Consider the following 18,064-nt stretch of genomic DNA (forward strand, 5'->3'; position numbering starts at 1 on the left):
TTAATAAATAAAATATGTTTTGATAATCAAATATAAATTTTTATTACACATATTATGCACCTACATTTAGAATAGCAATCAATAAATGTAATGCACGAGACGACCCGGACCAAAAACGGTCGCTTAACATAGTTATTATGAATATTTGATAGTCCATCAAAAAGTTTCAGTCATTTTTAGTTCGTTCAGTGTTATGTCACTCTATTTTCACGAACAATCCACATGAAAAAATTAGCGCCAGCACCTGGAAAATGAAGATTTTATATATGAGGTTAGATACTTCATGTTAAAGGGAGCTTTTAACACAAATTCACGAGAAATGTCATATTTTTTTCAAAAACCTTTTGTGGTTATGTTTTAAATTTTCCTCTAACAGTTTTAATTTTTATAATTTATGTATCATATTTCAGTGCATTTATGTTAATTATAAAATTTTTAGTTACTACTAACAGCCGTTGTGTCATAGAGGTGTAAACGCGACGATTCTGGATTCGATTCCCATTTGAGAATATGAAATATTTAATTTTCTATTCCTCGCTCTGGCTCCCGACTTTCGCCACGTTCACTGAAGCTAGTTACTACTAATAGTTAATTAGGTGCACGGCGTCACCCTTTTCCACTCTACTCAGCGTGTTACAAATATTATACTTCGAAACTTCTCTTTATCGGAGAAGTGGAAATATTTTTAAACTGTTAAAATAGTTTAAAAATAGATGTGTCATACCATAATTATCGCTACAATGATGGCGACAGCGCCAGCATAAACGGCATCTTCACGCAATAATTCAATTGTCTTGCTGTAACAGCCGTCCATGTACATAGTTGTAGGGTTCTGGGAGTATTTACAATCTCGCCGCTGAAAGAATTCATCATAATATTTTATATATAAGCATTAGTAAATATCGATTAATTTTACCAAGAGGTATTAAGCTAATAATCTACATATACATCACCTTCCCCGGATAAATCTCCTGGCAACAGCTTTCAGGAACATTATCATTCCAGTCCTTGTAACTTTTAACTCCACAGCATTGTAAATTAGTTTGGGTTTCGTCCCAAGCCTTCGTATACTGATGCCTGACTCCGTAGTTGGGTATCGAGGCGTGCATCTCGCGCTCCAAAGTCGTAACCACTTTTTCTCTAAACACAAAGAGAAGGATCCCTCCGACAAGCATCACCACGAATATAATGAATACTATAATGTAATACTGCAAATGAAAAATTAACTGAAAGTGTATCTACTTTTTCTTATTCAAACGACAAGAATAAAATACACTTAGATAAAAATAAATATCTTAAAACTAATATTTTAAATCTAATAATAAAAAATATTTTAAAAAACAAAAACCCCGACTGCATAAAACTAAAAAGAAAATAAACAAGCCTAATAGTTTATTTGGATTATCAGACCTAACTACACTTGGGCTGCTAAAACGAATGTAATAATACCTCAATAATTATGTAAATCAGTAATACCTCAATAATGTAATTCAGTGGTTCTGAAGCTATGAGGTAATAAAGAATATTAGAAAGCAGTCGGGAAAAATAAATAAAATCACGACTTGGCAGACAATGAAAATTATAAACAAGAATATTCACAATTTAGTCTTTAAAATGTAAAAAGGAAATCAGTTAACGTTACATTTTTAACAGATTTTTGTCTATTATAACGATCGGTATGGACGCATCTATAGAAATTCTGGTGGAGCATAGATTTTAGCCTTAAAAAGATATGTTCGTGCATAGTTTTTTTTTTTTAAATTGGGAGTGGGCACGAACTGCTATTAAATATTTCATCGATTAAGTTTCGAGCCAAAACAAGTAAATACGCTACACGCTAAAGCTACCACATGCATACCGTCAACAGCATGCATTTGACTTCTTTCGCTGCGCCGCAGCACCCCAGCACGGAGATCACCATGATGGCAGCACCCATGACCGCCACCACCGCCAGCGACGCTATGAACATGTTGTTGCTCATCAACGTGCTGGGGAACGCGCGGGACGTCCAGATCCATGCCGCGATTGCTAGTGCTAGTGCACCGCCGAGCTGGAAAATAAATAATGAGATGTTTTTGAAATAATTCATAATTCATTATACTATGAGTGGGTATCTGAATACGAAAAAAATCTCTTTGGAATAATTATTAATAATTATGAACAAAATATTAACCTCTTTATTTATATATTCAAGAATTGCAATACACAATATAGAATTTATAAATTACTTTAGTTTCACAAGTTGAAACACAAATACAATATAATATATATTCATATAAGTATTTTATAAACATACAATACTTACAAAAGTCAGAATATTTACAACGACCAAACAAATCTTCATGCAGCGCCCGCAGGCATCCATGGCTCCGCCCATGGCCATCGCCACTCTGGTACATATGATAGAATATTGTATTTTTTATTTTAAAAGTTAGCTAAACACATTTGTTTGTTTGTAAAATAGCATACGCCTAAGTTGGTTTACAACTTAACTTAAAAGTAATTCTTTGATCACAGCCTAGTAGGATTATAATCGTGAATCGTGATATCAAATAATTTCAGCATAGGTTGAACTTTAAATATGTTCTTATAAACATATATTAATATAATTATTATTAAATATATAGATAAATACTAAATGTATAATTTCTTATGGAATGTAAAAAAACCTTAGAAAGACAGGCGTTCCACTATAAAGCAATAAGCACATTCCAACTTCTGAACAAAATTATTTATTTTAACGTACCTATTAATTTTCGTCGCCTACCTTCATGTAAAATTTGATTTAATATTTGTAAAAATGGACATTTTAATTAGTATTTTAAATTAATGAAATATATAACTAGAAATCTCGTGTACCACGACATACATAGATATAATATTCATACCTCCAATGAGCTTCACTGTATTTATTTTTCCTTTTAGTTGTGTTAGAGTGAGCCTTAGTCTTCATATTAAATATTTCATCCATATTTTTATATATAAATAGAACAAGAACTTATAAAAACCATAGCCGTATAAAATATTCGCCATATAAAAACAATTTTTTTTTTTATTTCTATCAATGTCAATTCACAATCATTTTATATCTACCCTACTTGTATAATTACGCTTTTTATAATCATATAATAGATATGAAGTTTAATATTATAACACACTAAAACCAATTGACTCAAATCAAGTTTAGAACTTAAACTTAAAAAATTAAAAACACCTTCACGCCGTATCCCGCCCACAACAGAGTAGACAGAGGGAACCTAGTGCTAAGCAACCCCGTTACCTATTTTCCACCGAATTCTGGGGGCATTGCATATTAAATGGCGGAACTCAACGCCGCGCTTTGCCTCGACAGTGGTGATGAAATTAAATTATTTAATATTTGCCGCATTTACTGCCTTAAAAAGTACATCGACCCAGCGTGTTTACAAGCTAATTTATCATTCTACCGCAAAATATTTGGATATTTCAAGTAATCATTTAACAAACAATATTATTTTACAAAAGTTGCAGCTACAAGGTGCTGCATGCTGACGGTATCGCAACTTAGCATATTACTTTAATTATCTGATATCCTTGCAAGTCAGTAGTAGGTACCTAAGCGATAAGCACCACCTGCACCACCAGCTTACTTTCTTACTGTATTACATAAACATTCTAATTATGACCAATAACTATATGTAAAATATAAATTTAAAAATTATAATTTATTAAGGGCCTTCTATTATTCCTAGACGTTGTGGATTCGATTCCCATTCGAAGAAATTAAATATTTTATATTTTCATTTCTTCACTCCAGAATTAGAGTTGAAAAGAGAGAACGGAGTGTTTAACACAAAATTTCCTTCGCCTACGCTGTGAATACAATGTGAAGCTAATAAAAAATATTTCTATAAAATGTTTACATTATACTCTGTTTTCTATTATAAATTAAAATGAGTTCCTATTGGTACATCTATTAAAATACATATTACAGGATCTAGATTTATAAAATACTTATGAATAATCAAAGGTGACTTCAAACGACCTCCGCACCAAGTAATATTCTATAATAGTAACCTCTTTGCAACTCATATGTATGTCACGCGTACAACGCAAGCGTCATATTACGAGTACAATTCTCAAGTTCCTACGATTGCGCTTGCCGCTGGACTAGTACGCTTAACTCAAGGTAATGTATAGCAAGGCCCATCTAATCCATTCTCTGACCGAGTGAAAGTTGCATCAGATTTAGCATAGTTGTTAAAACAACTGTTTGTAATTTACTGATGATATTTTTAATAACTTCAATACAAACATAAAAACATATGAGGTATATAAAGATATGTTTAATCGAATAGTAGCAAAACCGGTAAAATTAAATACGCTGTATTTGTAAACAAACTTGCTTTTGCCATTTCCAATACTAATGCCAATTATCAACCACAAGTTACGTTAAGCAAAGAATAAAAACCTTTTTTCTATCTCTTGTTGGTTCCAGGTCAACGATATCCAAATACAAAGTGTAAACAATTTCACTTAACCATCACTCTCACAGTAGTATCACGTTTACGTAAATTCACTCACGTAATTTAAATTTCATTCACAGCGCTCAAGTCAACCGCGTTCAGTGGAAGGAAGACAACTGGTTTACGAGTCACTACTACAGTTGGAGCGACGACGCCCCACCAAGCCTTCTGTGAACTTTCTGCGAACCTTCGAACACCATTTGATATTTTATAACTTTAATACTTAAACTGTTTTTGTACTTTAGTTGATTATAAAATGAATTGTTATTTTTAAACAAATCATTTCACGTAATTACATATTCAAATAGCTATGACAACAGTATTATCAGGATATACAAATAAACTTACAACCATCAATAGAAGTAGATATATTAGCAACAGCACCCCTGTGCCACCGCAAATATTATAAGTAAATAAATAAAGCTTCAATTAAATGATTTTGCATTTTCATGAGAACCAAAATTATAGGGTAGACACATTTTATAGAAATCCATTTCTTATAAGAAAGCAAGTATATAATAAAATATATATTTTTACTACGATGTTTTTATTGTTCACCATGTAAGACCGAAAATACCAATTAACAAAGTGAAATAAAACAATTAAATCAGTAAATTTTCTTTTATTAGCTTTCAGTTAATAAACGGTTAATCCAACAGAGAAATTAGTACAAATGTATCGAAACGTGATGGTCTACATAAACTGAATTATCGCGACCGACACGATAGTTGAGCTTTGGTACTATAAAAAAATATTTACTTTCCCGAAAAGCATTTGGCATAACCCACTCACTAAATATAATACGCAACTGTAAGTTTAAATTAAATTTAAACTCAAACTAGCGGCGGTCGCCAAAACAACAACTAAACCATTAATATACATCAAATCAGTAAAAAAATGCATAATTTTAAAATTACCCACGAAAAGTAAATAAAAGCTGATTTCTCGTAAGCTGTATAATAATAAACTTTACAAGAAAATAATAAAAAAAAAACATTTCATTAATATTTGGATAAACTGAAGAATAAAAGAATAATAAATATATTAACACACTTTGCGCTAGAAATACGACAATTACACTTATTTAAGCTACACTACGAGTTACAACGCTCGGTTACATGCCACTGACTGACAATAAATTAATGAGTTATATCGTTTAAAAGTTTAGCTTCACCTAAGTTATGACATTTAGAGAACTGCATTGTTTTATATAGAACATTTTACTGCGCAGCCTCCAATAACTATTCAAATATTACAATAAATTATTATTTTTTAAGCTGTACACAAATTAGTAAGGCAAATAAATATTGCTCGCCGGACATATTTTGAAGTTATTTAATAAGGGAAGGGAAATATAAATATGATATTTCGTACGACACGACGGTAGTCAGTTCAAACTTTGAATATTAAAAGGATTTATGTCTATAATACAATCTCACGTAACTGATATACATACAGAGTTAGGCTACGTCACAATTTGTAATACGTTTATTTGTAATACAAATAACAAAATATTAGACTATACTAGCATATACTTCTGTCGCGAGGCCAAATTGAAATGGCAAAATATATTTATTTAAATGGCAAAAGAAAGATGTACTTTGCAAAACAAAAAATTGAGGACTGGTCGCGAATAAATGATAATACAGCTAAGATAGTTTAGTAGATATTGTATATACATTATACATATATTTACAAGAATATTTTAACATGCAGAGTGTACTTTTCTTACTTTAAAATAACATCAAATTAGTTCTTAAGCCTATTACTATTTGACATAATTGAGCTATTCTCATATTTTAAAATAAAATTCAATTTACATCGTTAACATTGATTCTTATTGACTTCTAATAAATACTATAAAAACAATACTCAAACTGATGAAACATGACTGTAAGAATTTACGAATAAATAAATTACATTTTTAACTTAATTTTACTAGGACTTAGGCCATTGTGTTAAAAAAGTATTCTTTTTGCTTGAAGAAATATAAATATTTTTTGAGCGTTTTATATATAAAATGTTTGGATTGTGAGGATAAAACAATGTACAAAACCCGTTATTAATATTAAAAATCTAAATCATAATGTAATGACATAATGATCCGATTATTATTAGTTATTTTGGATCAAACTCTGAAAATAGGAAGCCTTTTAAATTATTTAATATAATTAATTAATATGTGTGACATAAAGTAGTATATCTAATAGTTACAAACAATGACATAATATTTATTTCACATTTATATGTTATAATTAAATAGAAAATGGTTGTACAACCAGTGTCAGTTATTGTGACTGCACAGTAAATGTATTATTTTAATTACAAAATTTTATCCGTTTAACATCTCCACCTTTGTACAAATAATATTTTACACTCACTGGGATAATAAATCTGAAATTGTGAAAAATATAAAAATTTCGTAGTAGCATGATGATGTGAAACATTCAGCCATATTTTTTTACATAATTAATACAAATATAAAGAATATTGGTATTCACCATTAAAAAATGCACTGCTCCTGCGTCAATCCTAATATGTCAATTACCAATTCCAATATTTTTTTTTTTTACCAAGCAACTCAAAAAAAGGCAAGAGAGTGGAGATGTCAAATGTTACATTCAGAAACAGTTTTCATATTTTCTTTGTTGCTTTAACTACAAAAAGGCAGCTGCGTAAATTTCATAATAGAAATTCTTTAAAAATATTTTAAATTGTGGAAAAAATAATATTAAAATTTTGTAATCAAAGCAACTGGACACATCATTTTTTTATATATATATTAAGCCTATAGAATGTCATGCCTCGACATGTCCGATCCAAAGACGAATACTTTCTATACAATGACGTCTAACATAAATTCGAGATGCCCTGGCTCGTATTTGGATTCAGAAGCAGGATTATTTAACAAAAATTCTATTTAAAAAAAAGTTAATTAATTTTGACAAAATATGTCAATTATTATTTTATTCTTAAAATCGCACAAATGGGAGAACTTAATTTTAGAACATTAGCTATATTTATAAGGGAAACTACGCACGAAAATCCAAAATGATTACCCTGCCCACCTAAGTGATATCACACTCAATCCCACTAATGTAGCCAAAAAACTTTTAATATCAAACGAGAAGTGGAAAATTATCCATCATTATATCATTCTGTTAAAAATTATTTTTTAACAGAACATAATTTAGACAATTGAACACTTTGAGCAATAGTTTAGTAACATACTAAGTGTAGGTTGGCAAAACTTGATGCAATATATCTTATCCAAGATACTTAATGTAATCTTTATTAAGAGGAAATATGCAGTTAATATCTACATTTGGAATATAATGTGATGTAGTAAATTAATCTAAAATATTAGTTAGGCCATTTTGTTTTGACAGCTTCTCTTAATTAATCCCAATATTAATGCAAAGAGGTATCAAACTTGCAATACCCGGCTATTCAGTTGGCACCAAGGATGTTATGGAGCTCCATAACTATATCTGAAAACTGAAAATATCCAATATCCGAATCTGATATAAAAATTTTAGATATTTTCAAAAATGGGCGGATCGTTAATAAGATTTGTTAAAACAAGTTTTTGATGCCTAGTCAGTCGACGCACTAGCACTTAGTACGAATTAGTAAACAACAAATATCACAAGCTGTCAATAGCAGATTTTTAAATAACGCAAAAAAAAATTCTAATGTCAATAATTATAGCGATATAGTTCGTACCTATAGTTGCGTATCGTCATAACAAATCTAATTTAAACTCCGGCCATATTCGATTTAAGCTGAAATTCTTATATTATAAACGGTAACCGCTGCTATGGATAGCTTTTTAAGAACACCAAAACATCCTTGCTGTACACAGGCAACCCGTCTGAAATACAATATGTCAACAAAATATAATCATTAGAAGACATATTATGTGTAATCATTTAGATGGGCGTTTGGGATTCATCTACACGTAAAGGTAAGCCGGGCGTCAGCTGGCGGCGCCCGCGGCGGCGTAGGGCGCCGCATCCCGCCACTACGGGCGCCGCACGTACGCACCCGCTGGGACTCCCCCTGCGCCGCCGGCACCCGCCGGGACTCCTCCCGCGGTGGCAGCGTTGGCTGCGTTAGGTTGGTTGCCTGCGCCACCTGCGGCAGGTCCTGATCCTGGTGACAATGTTTTTTTTCAGTTAGGAAATAAGTCAACATGCAATCTCTCCAAAACGGAGTGTCTTAACTAACTACAGGATACAGCAAATAAGTATAAAAAAATACACAAGACTAAACTAAAAGTTAAAAAAAAAATGAATATGTAAGTTGAGAGTGACTAGAAACATCACAGTTGGACAAAAGTTCAAATGTCATGTTTTATTAACTGTGTTTAGTTCTACACAAAAACAATCATTCATTGATTACTACTTTTCAATAACATAATTTGAACGATATGTCAAAAATGGATGAGAAGAAACCACCAAATTAATTGGAAGTCCAATAACAAGACCTACACGCAGCAGTGGGTGCATAATGACAAAGAATTCTACTTTTTTTATATAAATTAAATAAAATAAATGCTTTTTTATTACTATACTGTTTAGAATATAATGTTATTTATAAAATTTACCTTGATTAGGGTATGGCAAGCAGTTTGACTTGAGAACCTCTTCATGATTACCATATGCACAAAATTTAACTACCACTGTACTTGCCGAAGTACCAGTGATCTCCGCTTCATAGAACTGAAAGAACAAAAAGAGTTATGGATTAATAAATTCAAATTCAAAATATTCTTTATTCAAATAAACTTATAATAAGCACTTATGAATCCTCGAATGAACATATGAACAAAATATTTATGATAAATTTTAGTTGTATAATTGTGTTGTATAAATGTGTTGTAATATTAGTTGGCAGCTATCCTGCATTACATTCAATAGATATTAATTCCATACATGTTTGTCCTCAAGTATTCTTGAACAGTGTAATAAGCTTTACTTGTCAGAATTTTTTTTACTGATATTTTAAATTTTGGAAGTGGCAAATCTAGAATACACTGTGGAATTTTATTATATACACATATGCTCAGACCCATAAAAGATTTATTAACTTTTTGGAGGCGAAAACTTGGAGTAACAATCTTATCTTTATTTCTCGTTTCTAAAGTATGATTGTGACTATGTTTACTATGACAATGTATATTTTGTCGGACAAAGAGAATATTACAGTATATAAATTGGGAAGCAACTGTAAGAATACTTGCATACTAATAGAAAATGAAAACTTCACTAATATATCATTAAAATTTAATTTAATTTAAAAGTTTCATCATTAAGAATCCATCCGATTTTCGCGACATTCTGTTTTGAATGGAGGAACTCAACACCGCGTTTTGTTTTCTTAGTGACGAAATGAAAATACATGTTCCTCCGAGCGGGAATCGAATGTACAAAGGTCGTGTTTACAGACACTGTGCTACTTGTGCCACGTCATCCCCTCATAAATATGTATATATTTTAAATATCTATATGTACTTACATTGTTATCTTCCCAATAGAGAGCAAGGCAGCGGTCACCCACTTTCCAATTTATTTCAGCAACACCCAGCATTGCTCGAGCTTGTTCATTGACTGCTGCATTTTGAAATCCGAGCAATGAACCAGGCAAGAACGGTCCTCCCGTACGCAACGTACTGTACTCTTGAGGTCGCGCCCCGTAGCCATATTGACGACTATTGAAGCCCCCCTGAGCTCCCTGCATATAATTCATATTAGAGTACATAGGATTCTGAGGCTCCATATACCCATTAGGCTGTCTTCGATATTGCTCTTGAAATTTCTGAATATCATTACTTCTTCTAAAAGGTGGTATATCTATATTCTGGTTTTGCACAAATTGTTTAGGGTACGGCTGTTCTGGATATTGATAATTTCTTCCGGGCGACATCTCCTCACTGGACCTCGGTTGGTTAGACAGTAAGTTCAAATTCGCCGTAGCATCAACTAAGCTGTCCATGTTGACGTTGCCGCGGTAATTTTGTGGTTGATTCATATTATTCTCATTGAAATTCTCATTCCTCATGGTCATTTCAGGAAACTGGCTATGAGGGGGATTGTGATAAGAGTTGTTGTAATGTAAATTGATATTATTTGCTTGGTGTTGTTTATTTTTCTCTTCTAATTTCCGTTGAAACCTCGGTGGTTTTTCATTTTGACTTTGGTATTTCCTGTCATCCCTGTGAGAATAATTGTCATTTGAGTAGTGACCCCTGTCTGATCTGTGTCTGGGGCCGTCATATCTCGAGCCATGACCGCGTGAATTTTTGCCGCCATTTCTATCTCTACCGTAATTTCTTTCGCTTCTATCTTCTGATGGAGTGTTAAAATCTCGACGACTGTTTTTATCCTTATCTGGCACATTCGGCAGTTTATCTTCCAAGAAGTCAAACAATGACACTTTCCCTGACGGTTTTACTGGAATTCCATCTTCATCATTGTTGTCTTTGTTGCGACCTTTACGTTTTGGTTGTTCCGTTTCTTTTTGTTTTTCTTTACTTCGCCCCTCTGAATTATCTCTCTTTTGCAGTATTCTCAAAGCTCTGTCCACATTATTTTTAGTATATTTCAAAGTATTTTCAGCTTGCTCTTCGGAAAAACCAGCATCCACAATTTTCTGCACATTTGCATCTAACAACGGCTTAGTTCCTCCTCCAAATACCTGTAATATATAAATTTAGTTTAAGATCATAGTATTGTTATTATAAACAAAGTTCATACATCATCCATTCCATCATAATAAATGTATCTTTTTTCTTATTATTGCACCCTGCAAGTACACAAACAAAATTATAAAATTAAGTTACATTTTATGTAAAAACAAAGTTTTCTACCTTCTTAACACCAGACATCCTTTGTGCCTCAGCAATGGCCCCTTTTCTTTGAGCTTCAAATTCTGCATTATCTTGTTTGGCAGCCTCTTGTAAACTCTTGAACTGTTTATCGACAGGCAGAGCTTCTAACCTTTGGCCAAATGGAATCCATGGTGGAGGACCACCATCAATTCCTATCCCACCTAAAGTAAAATGGTAATGATACTGTTCATTTTTCCTTCAGTTTCATACTGTATTCCGCATATAGCAAGGTAGCCAGAGGAAACCTAGTGCTAAGACTATCTGCTCTCAACTCACCACCCAATTTTTCAAGGGACACAACATTTAGAAATGGAACGGCGCCATGGTGGCTTCAAGTACTTGTTTACTAATATTATATTACTAGCGGACGCGCGCAGCTTCGCTTGCGTATTTAAGGGTGAATTCTAATAACCCATGAAACATGTGTTCAATGAAATATTTTTAAGAGTCTAAATATCAAATTTTATAAAAATCGGTGGCGATTTAAGAATTTTCCCATACAAACTTTCAACCCCTTATTTGCACCCTTAAGGGGTGAATTCTAAAAAACCATGAAACATGTATTTAATTAAATACTTTTAAAAATCTAAATTTCAAATTTTATAAGAATCATCATCAGACAAGTGTGTGAGGACAAGTCCTTTTATATATATAGATTACCCAAAGTATTACAAGCACTTAGAAAAAGCAACTGTGGGCAGAAGGGATATGCAAATGAAAAGATGGAAAGATGACACAGAAGTCGCACAGGAGTAACCTGGAGGCATATTTGATAGCGATAAAAAGTGATATATCCAAAATTATTAGATTATCATAAATAAAGGCTATTATTATTATTATTACTATAAGCAAATAATGTTTTTTTTTTGTATATATTGGAAGTATGATGTAAAAGAAATCAAAGCTGTTCAAGTATGAAAAAAGAGATAGTAAAAAATATATACATGAATTAGTTTACACAAAATAATTGATAAAAATTACCAACTATTTATATACTTTCAAAGTGTTGTTCACTAACTAGAGCTGCTACTAGGAATATAAGTACAAATTCCACCTCAGTGAACCCAACATAGTAACGCAGATAAATCACTAAAAGTAAAATTGCTTACAGTTTACTCTTTATCATGAAGTCTAATTCTCATTATACTTCGTCCTCCCCACCCTCGCTTGACTCCATTTCATTTCTTATATCTAAGGATAGTAATATAAAAAAATAAATAAACTTTAATGTCTACAATATTTACATACCCCTGGTGTGCTTTGCCAGGCTTCTATTAAGCTCCCATTTTTCAATCATATGAGAAACTTTCCCTCCTAATAATGAAATAACACTAGGAGTCAACCATACAACACCATGGCAGACTTCAAGTTCTTCGATTTTTAATAACAGTTTTGTGCCTGGTGGAGTATTGATGCTAATACTGGAAATAGGGCTTGTTTCTAAACCCGTACATGATGACTTCCCATCATGTAAAGTTAACTTTAACATTCGTGGTGCAGATGTAGATTCTTCATTAGCCTTAGGTGCAGATACATTTCTTATTTTTTGGATTTGCACAACTATTGGTTTTTCTAATTTACTTGGGTCCTTAGTAAAATCTTCAGGAAAGGCGGCTTCTCCAATATCTCTTAAATCGAACTGAAATAAAATATTCAGTGATGCATTTAAGTTTAAAATTTCTTTTAAAGAAATTGTGAAATGTGGGCAAATGATTATAATACTTACATCCAAGGCCCTTCTGCTAAGAATATTTACATCTTGTATTTGACCATTTTCGCTAATAATATCAATACCATCTTGACTCAAGTGCCTAAAAAATTAACGAAATATTACACTCATAGAAATAAATAATAAAAATTATAATTTACAATATATTTATGTCTAACCATCCCAAATCTTTGAGATTATCTCTTAGTGTCATGTTTTCATTTATATTTAAAATATGTTAAAAAATTAAAGAAATTGATAAATAAAACCGCAAAGACAGACCATATCCCATTTGCCCATTTGTCAAACTTTTTTATTACAGAATATTAATTTTATATTAACGCAGACAACAAAATTTTGTAAGATTAGGCAAAAGTAAAAAATCAATGTTTTTCATAATTTACTTTTTTTTATATTATTTAGTTTAACAATACATTTAAAAATAAAATTGTATTGTACAAATACTTGTATTATAGCCTAGTAGAGGTCAAATTATTATCAAATAATCATTGTCAATTGTGTTATCTGTCGCTGTCGTTATTGTCAGAGTTCAATGAACTATTGGATACGTTTACAATTTTATCCTTTGATATCACTTTATTATATCTTTTTATCTCTGTATCGATAAGTTGAAACTAGCAATATTCAGCATTTCATACTCTTAAGTTACTTTATTTAAAAATCACCAACTTATTAATATATATAATGTCCTCGGTAAGAATAATATTATTTGCAATTGTTGACATTTTATTGTAAAACTTTTGCTAGTGTGGATGTAATATCATTTTGTTATTATATTTTACTATCATAACATATGGTTGATTAATGCTGTAGAAGTAATATATTTAGTACAGAGCTTAAAATTTATAATTATCTATTAAAAATATTAGTTTTACTCTTTCCAGACACATATATTCAACGTAGAAATGACTTGTGAAGGTTGTTCTGGAGCTGTTGAGAGGGTTCTTAATAGACTAAAGGGTCAAGGTGTGGAAAACATTCTAATATCCTTGCCTGACCAAAAGGTGACTGTGACATCTACACTCAGTGCAGATCATTTACTTGAAGTGATAAAAAAGACTGGAAAGAAAACTTCCTATGTTGGTATTGAATAAACTATTTTTAAGATTCTTAAGGTTATTTCAAAATCCTCAGGATTTAAAAATATTTTTAGAAAACATTTTTTTTTACTTAGGACAGGACTTGAACTATGTTCAAACATGAACTTGGTCAGGCTTTGAATTACATTCATAGATATGTATTGTTTTTTTTTCATAAGTTTTCTAAAAACATTCAAAACTTATTACTATGTGCTAAAAATGTATGCTGGAATTTATAAGAATGTATTTATATTCTACAATTAAATAATTGTTTGTATGGTTCTTAGCTGTTATTATCTTAAAAGATCTATTTGCTGTTATAATTTTTACATTAATCATTAAGTTTTCTATTAATTATATAAATTTTGGATGCAGCTAAGCTACACAAATCATATTATGAGTTTTATATATAAACATCTATGTATAATAATGTTTGAGCCAGTATTTTTGTGAATAAATAATTTATTTTTAAAATATATATATTTTTCAATTACAACAAAAATATCACATAAGTTAAATTAATCCTTTTTTGTTACAACATCTTCTAAAGTATTAACCCTCAAGTCCACAAGATCAACTGCTTCATGGAGAGCATTCAAATGATCAACAATAGCATTGACAGTTGGTAACACATCAGCACAATCACATTCCTTTATTTTATGAACTTCACTTGTAAAAGTCCTATTCAGTTTTACCTTTTTTGAAATAGGCTCAGGTAGGTCTTTATTCCCACTTATGGTTTTAAAACCACTATTGATAGGAAAACTTCTTTTTCTACCAACCCACTCTATAGTGCCACTTGTGTAACATACATCAGTATCTCCAAGCTTAATCATACCAAAAATATCTTCTTTTTGTATAGGAATAGAATTATTTGTATATGTTGGTATAGTATAAGTAGCTGGATTAGGTGGTATACGAGGGATATGACTTGAGTGTCCCACATTATATGATGAACATTCAACTGATTGACATACAGGAGGTGTAGGTGTGAGTGAATTATTAATGCCCCTTTGAGAATTATTAACAGATGTATAACTTACTGAGCCATCTTTGTAATTTTGTGTAAAATCTATCATTGTACTATATGCATTAGGGTTACCATGAATACTTGAATTCCTTACAGATTCTTCAGTCATATCTGGGTTATCAATGTGCACAAAAGTTACAACTGGATACTTTGTGCTATGGTAGCACTGATACCACATCTTGACACCCTATTTGGTGGATTAATTTTGTTAGTAGATCTTTAGTATCTAAGATATGTTCAACATACTTTTAGTATGAACACATTTTTCTCTGAATTCAAGTTTTTCAATAGCTACTATATATTTTGATTGGAGGTTGCCTATTAATTCACCCTGAATGAAATCAAATATTGGTGTATTTATCTAAAATGGTAAGCTATTTAACATTAAGTTATATACTGTACATAGTCTACTTGCTACAAATGTTATAACCATCTCTTTTTAATAATAGGTTTCTTTTTTGATACACTAACTTTAGATGTCTGTGATCTTGGTGTAGACATTTGGTTATGTTCGATATTCTCTTTAGCATCAGCAGCTAATTCAGTGAAATTTGTTCTCCATATAAATACCTAGAAAAATAGATTTACTTAAAAAATATATATATAAAACAATTATATACAATTGTAAACATCATAAGATATACATATATTATTGGCTGACTATAAATCTAAATTAATTATTCTCATTGCCTGATCTGGTGGGCCAAGTTGACTCTGCCACTTAACATACAATGTCTTGAATTCCAATGAAAGTAGAGAATAGTACATATCCCTATACAATACAAATCCCTTTAAAAAGGATTTAAGCATAAAACTTGATAACGAAGAAAAATAAGAAAGTCTGCTTCTGCTTTAAAATAATGTTATACCGACCAACTTGTCGTCTCCAGCAGAAGCAAAACCTAATCCACTTGGGGAAAATGCAACAGCATTAACTGCACCACTGTGACCACTCAATGTAAATATGGGATGCCCTTCCAGTAAGTCTAGAATCTAAAAGGAAAACAAATTATTAAGATACATACTTACATATGGAAAATATTAATAGTAAAAAATATTACCTTCATTTTACTATCTTTACTGGAGGTTAATATATAGCTTCCACTAGGATGAAATGCTAATTGAGTTACTGCATCACTATGTATGCTAGAAAAATATGTTTAATTTTATTTATTAAAGTAAGTCACTATTAAATCTTTTTCTTTTTATAACAAATTTGTATTTTTTATTAATAATTATATTTTTTTTAAGGCACATCCTTTATTCTGTATATATGGCAGGCAGTGAGAACTCACAACACTGCTGTCCATTTCCTATAATTTAAAGCACTGTATTGAGTGGCAGACCTCAACACTGCCATTGTTTTGCTTGAGTGATCAATTAAAAAAGTCATCCTTGAGTAGTGATTAAATCCACTGGTTACTGTTAAACCGTATTCACAATGACATACTGCCTCGCAACACCCAGATGGCATCATACATAATGTAATAAAATATAATTATTGTACCTGTAATATTGTACAAGATTGTGTGTCCTTATGTCATATAACTTAACATTTCCCTGAGAGGTACCAACTGCAATATAACAACTTGATGGATGCCAAGCCAGATTCAGTCCATATCCTTTTTGATCCTTGTAGGTATGTATGCATTTACCACTATCAGGATTCCATAATTTGGTGGTTTTATCATCAGAACAGGAAGCTATTAATGATCCATCTTTTGACATAGAGGCCCTTCGTACCCAGTTTGTATGTCCCACAAAGGATGCCAGGAATTTGTGCTTATCACTTGACCAAATTTTTACAATTTTATCATCTGATGCTGTTATTAACTAAAAATAAATTATAAATATTATATGCATGTGTAAATTACATAATATTTTAGTAAATTTCTTATTTAGTAAATTTCCTGTGTTGCCTTATAAAGTAGGGAAAAGACAATAATTTAAGCACAATTATTCCCCTAAGTGGGGATACAACCTACACTCATAGTTTACAGTCAGTGGCTGTCCAACAGCTCCATTACAACCTGTAATCCTGTAAAGCATGATGTAAATTAATAAAATATAATATTATATGTCATGTACCTTTGATCCATCATGACTAAACTGAACCGATCGCACAGTTTGGGAATGTGCTTTAAACATACCAATGCTGCCAGTAACTGTTGGTACCCACATCCTAACAGTTTTATCACGAGAAGCAGATGCCATGTACTTTCCAGAGGGCGAAAATGTGACGTCCATAACCGCCTCATCATGACCTTGAAATCTATAACTTCTCATGGTACCACGTAAATCCCATAACTGTTTAAAAAAATATCGAATATATTGTGAAAATAAAATTTAAAGTATAAAAAGAATTATAGATGTCTACGAATAAAATTTAAGAAAACTTACTAAAATACTATTATCCAAAGAGCTACTAGCTAATTGCTGCTCATTAGGATTGTAAAATAATGCTGTAATACTATTTCGATGTCCTTTCAAATGTTTGTCCAACGACGGTTCAAGATTTGTATAATTATTTTCCATTATCTTAAATTAATGTTGTATTTTATAGATAATTCAACATAATAATGCTATTCATAATAGTAATTTAATTGTTCGTTTTACTTTTTATCTAATTATTTCACTCAGCACAAGCTGAACTTTCAAAAATTCAAAATTTAAAAAAGACATGGAATATAACATAGACAAAAAGAACTTTCAGTTAAAATCATTTGAAATATATCGTTGAGTACTGTAAATAGACTAAGAATAATAATAATTTTCTTTTTAATATCCATATAGTTTTCTCTAACGGACTATTTTTTTAATTTCAGCCAT

At 31.2% G+C, this 18,064-nt stretch overlaps 4 protein-coding genes across 9 annotated transcripts; 1 reads left to right on the forward strand and 3 right to left on the reverse strand.

Annotated features, from left to right (window-relative positions):
* Positions 1-17: 17 nt before the first annotated feature.
* LOC146529827 (tetraspanin-9-like) lies at positions 18-4,677 on the reverse strand. 4 transcript variants are annotated; one of them, XM_085200280.1, is made up of 6 exons: positions 4,564-4,677; positions 2,306-2,390; positions 1,859-2,050; positions 954-1,208; positions 725-856; positions 18-244 (listed from the first exon to the last, which is right to left on the reverse strand). In XM_085200280.1, the coding sequence occupies exons 2-6, from the start codon at positions 2,381-2,383 to the stop codon at positions 197-199; spliced, it is 705 nt and encodes a 234-aa protein (XP_085056406.1). In that variant the 5' UTR covers positions 2,384-2,390; positions 4,564-4,677; the 3' UTR covers positions 18-196. The 4 variants fall into 4 exon arrangements, with proteins under 4 accessions (XP_085056406.1, XP_085056405.1, XP_085056404.1 ...); XM_085200279.1 differs by having other exon boundaries at positions 2,306-2,389; positions 4,461-4,640; XM_085200278.1 differs by having other exon boundaries at positions 4,451-4,640.
* A 435-nt stretch (positions 4,678-5,112) lies between these two features.
* Positions 5,113-13,438, reverse strand: LOC146529828 (tudor domain-containing protein 3-like). Its single transcript, XM_085200270.1, has 7 exons — positions 13,285-13,438; positions 13,124-13,208; positions 12,646-13,036; positions 11,377-11,558; positions 10,026-11,204; positions 9,115-9,229; positions 5,113-8,660 (listed from the first exon to the last, which is right to left on the reverse strand). Exons 1-7 carry the CDS (start codon positions 13,317-13,319, stop codon positions 8,530-8,532), a joined length of 2,118 nt encoding a protein of 705 aa, XP_085056396.1. The 5' UTR covers positions 13,320-13,438; the 3' UTR covers positions 5,113-8,529.
* A 189-nt stretch (positions 13,439-13,627) lies between these two features.
* Atox1 (Antioxidant 1 copper chaperone) lies at positions 13,628-14,681 on the forward strand. Of its 2 annotated transcripts, none has more exons than XM_085200282.1 (2): positions 13,628-13,819; positions 13,996-14,681. In XM_085200282.1, exons 1-2 carry the CDS (start codon positions 13,811-13,813, stop codon positions 14,218-14,220), a joined length of 234 nt encoding a protein of 77 aa, XP_085056408.1. In that variant the 5' UTR covers positions 13,628-13,810; the 3' UTR covers positions 14,221-14,681. The 2 variants fall into 2 exon arrangements, with proteins under 2 accessions (XP_085056408.1, XP_085056409.1); XM_085200283.1 differs by having other exon boundaries at positions 13,633-13,819; positions 14,011-14,681.
* LOC146529830 (uncharacterized) lies at positions 14,650-17,988 on the reverse strand. Of its 2 annotated transcripts, none has more exons than XM_085200276.1 (6): positions 17,636-17,988; positions 17,324-17,542; positions 16,743-17,068; positions 16,297-16,381; positions 16,109-16,228; positions 14,650-15,422 (listed from the first exon to the last, which is right to left on the reverse strand). In XM_085200276.1, the coding sequence occupies exons 1-6, from the start codon at positions 17,768-17,770 to the stop codon at positions 14,724-14,726; spliced, it is 1,584 nt and encodes a 527-aa protein (XP_085056402.1). In that variant the 5' UTR covers positions 17,771-17,988; the 3' UTR covers positions 14,650-14,723. The 2 variants fall into 2 exon arrangements, with proteins under 2 accessions (XP_085056402.1, XP_085056401.1); XM_085200275.1 differs by having other exon boundaries at positions 14,650-15,805; positions 17,636-17,985.
* Between the last annotated feature and the right edge of the window lie 76 nt (positions 17,989-18,064).

Source organism: Heliconius melpomene, chromosome 17, assembly GCF_056956725.1.
Source record: "Heliconius melpomene rosina isolate 202511_hmr_F chromosome 17, ASM5695672v1, whole genome shotgun sequence".
Classification (NCBI taxonomy): Eukaryota; Metazoa; Arthropoda; class Insecta; order Lepidoptera; family Nymphalidae; genus Heliconius; species Heliconius melpomene.

What these genes read in the sequence shown, in the direction of transcription:
- LOC146529828 (XM_085200270.1), bottom strand. Translation starts at nt 13,319, where the DNA reads ATGACACTAAGAGATAATCTCAAAGATTTGGGATG. An exon ending in AATCTCAAAGATTTGGGATG is followed by an intron (nt 13,209 to 13,284) that starts GTTAGACATAAA and finishes TTAATTTTTTAG; the next exon opens with GCACTTGAGTCAAGATGGTA. An exon ending in TCTATTGGGAAGATAACAAT is followed by an intron (nt 9,230 to 10,025) that starts GTAAGTACATAT and finishes TTGTTCTTTCAG; the next exon opens with TTCTATGAAGCGGAGATCAC.
- LOC146529830 (XM_085200276.1), bottom strand. Translation starts at nt 17,770, where the DNA reads ATGGAAAATAATTATACAAATCTTGAACCGTCGTTGGACAAACATTTG. An exon ending in AATCTTGTACAATATTACAG is followed by an intron (nt 16,382 to 16,742) that starts GTACAATAATTA and finishes ATATTTTTCTAG; the next exon opens with CATACATAGTGATGCAGTAA. An exon ending in CTGCTGGAGACGACAAGTTG is followed by an intron (nt 15,423 to 16,108) that starts GTCGGTATAACA and finishes TCCACCAAATAG; the next exon opens with GGTGTCAAGATGTGGTATCA.
- LOC146529827 (XM_085200277.1), bottom strand. Translation starts at nt 2,971, where the DNA reads ATGGATGAAATATTTAATATGAAGACTAAGGCTCACTCTAACACAACT. An exon ending in TTGTAAATATTCTGACTTTT is followed by an intron (nt 2,051 to 2,305) that starts GTAAGTATTGTA and finishes TTTATTTTCCAG; the next exon opens with CTCGGCGGTGCACTAGCACT. An exon ending in AGGAGATTTATCCGGGGAAG is followed by an intron (nt 857 to 953) that starts GTGATGTATATG and finishes GAATTCTTTCAG; the next exon opens with CGGCGAGATTGTAAATACTC.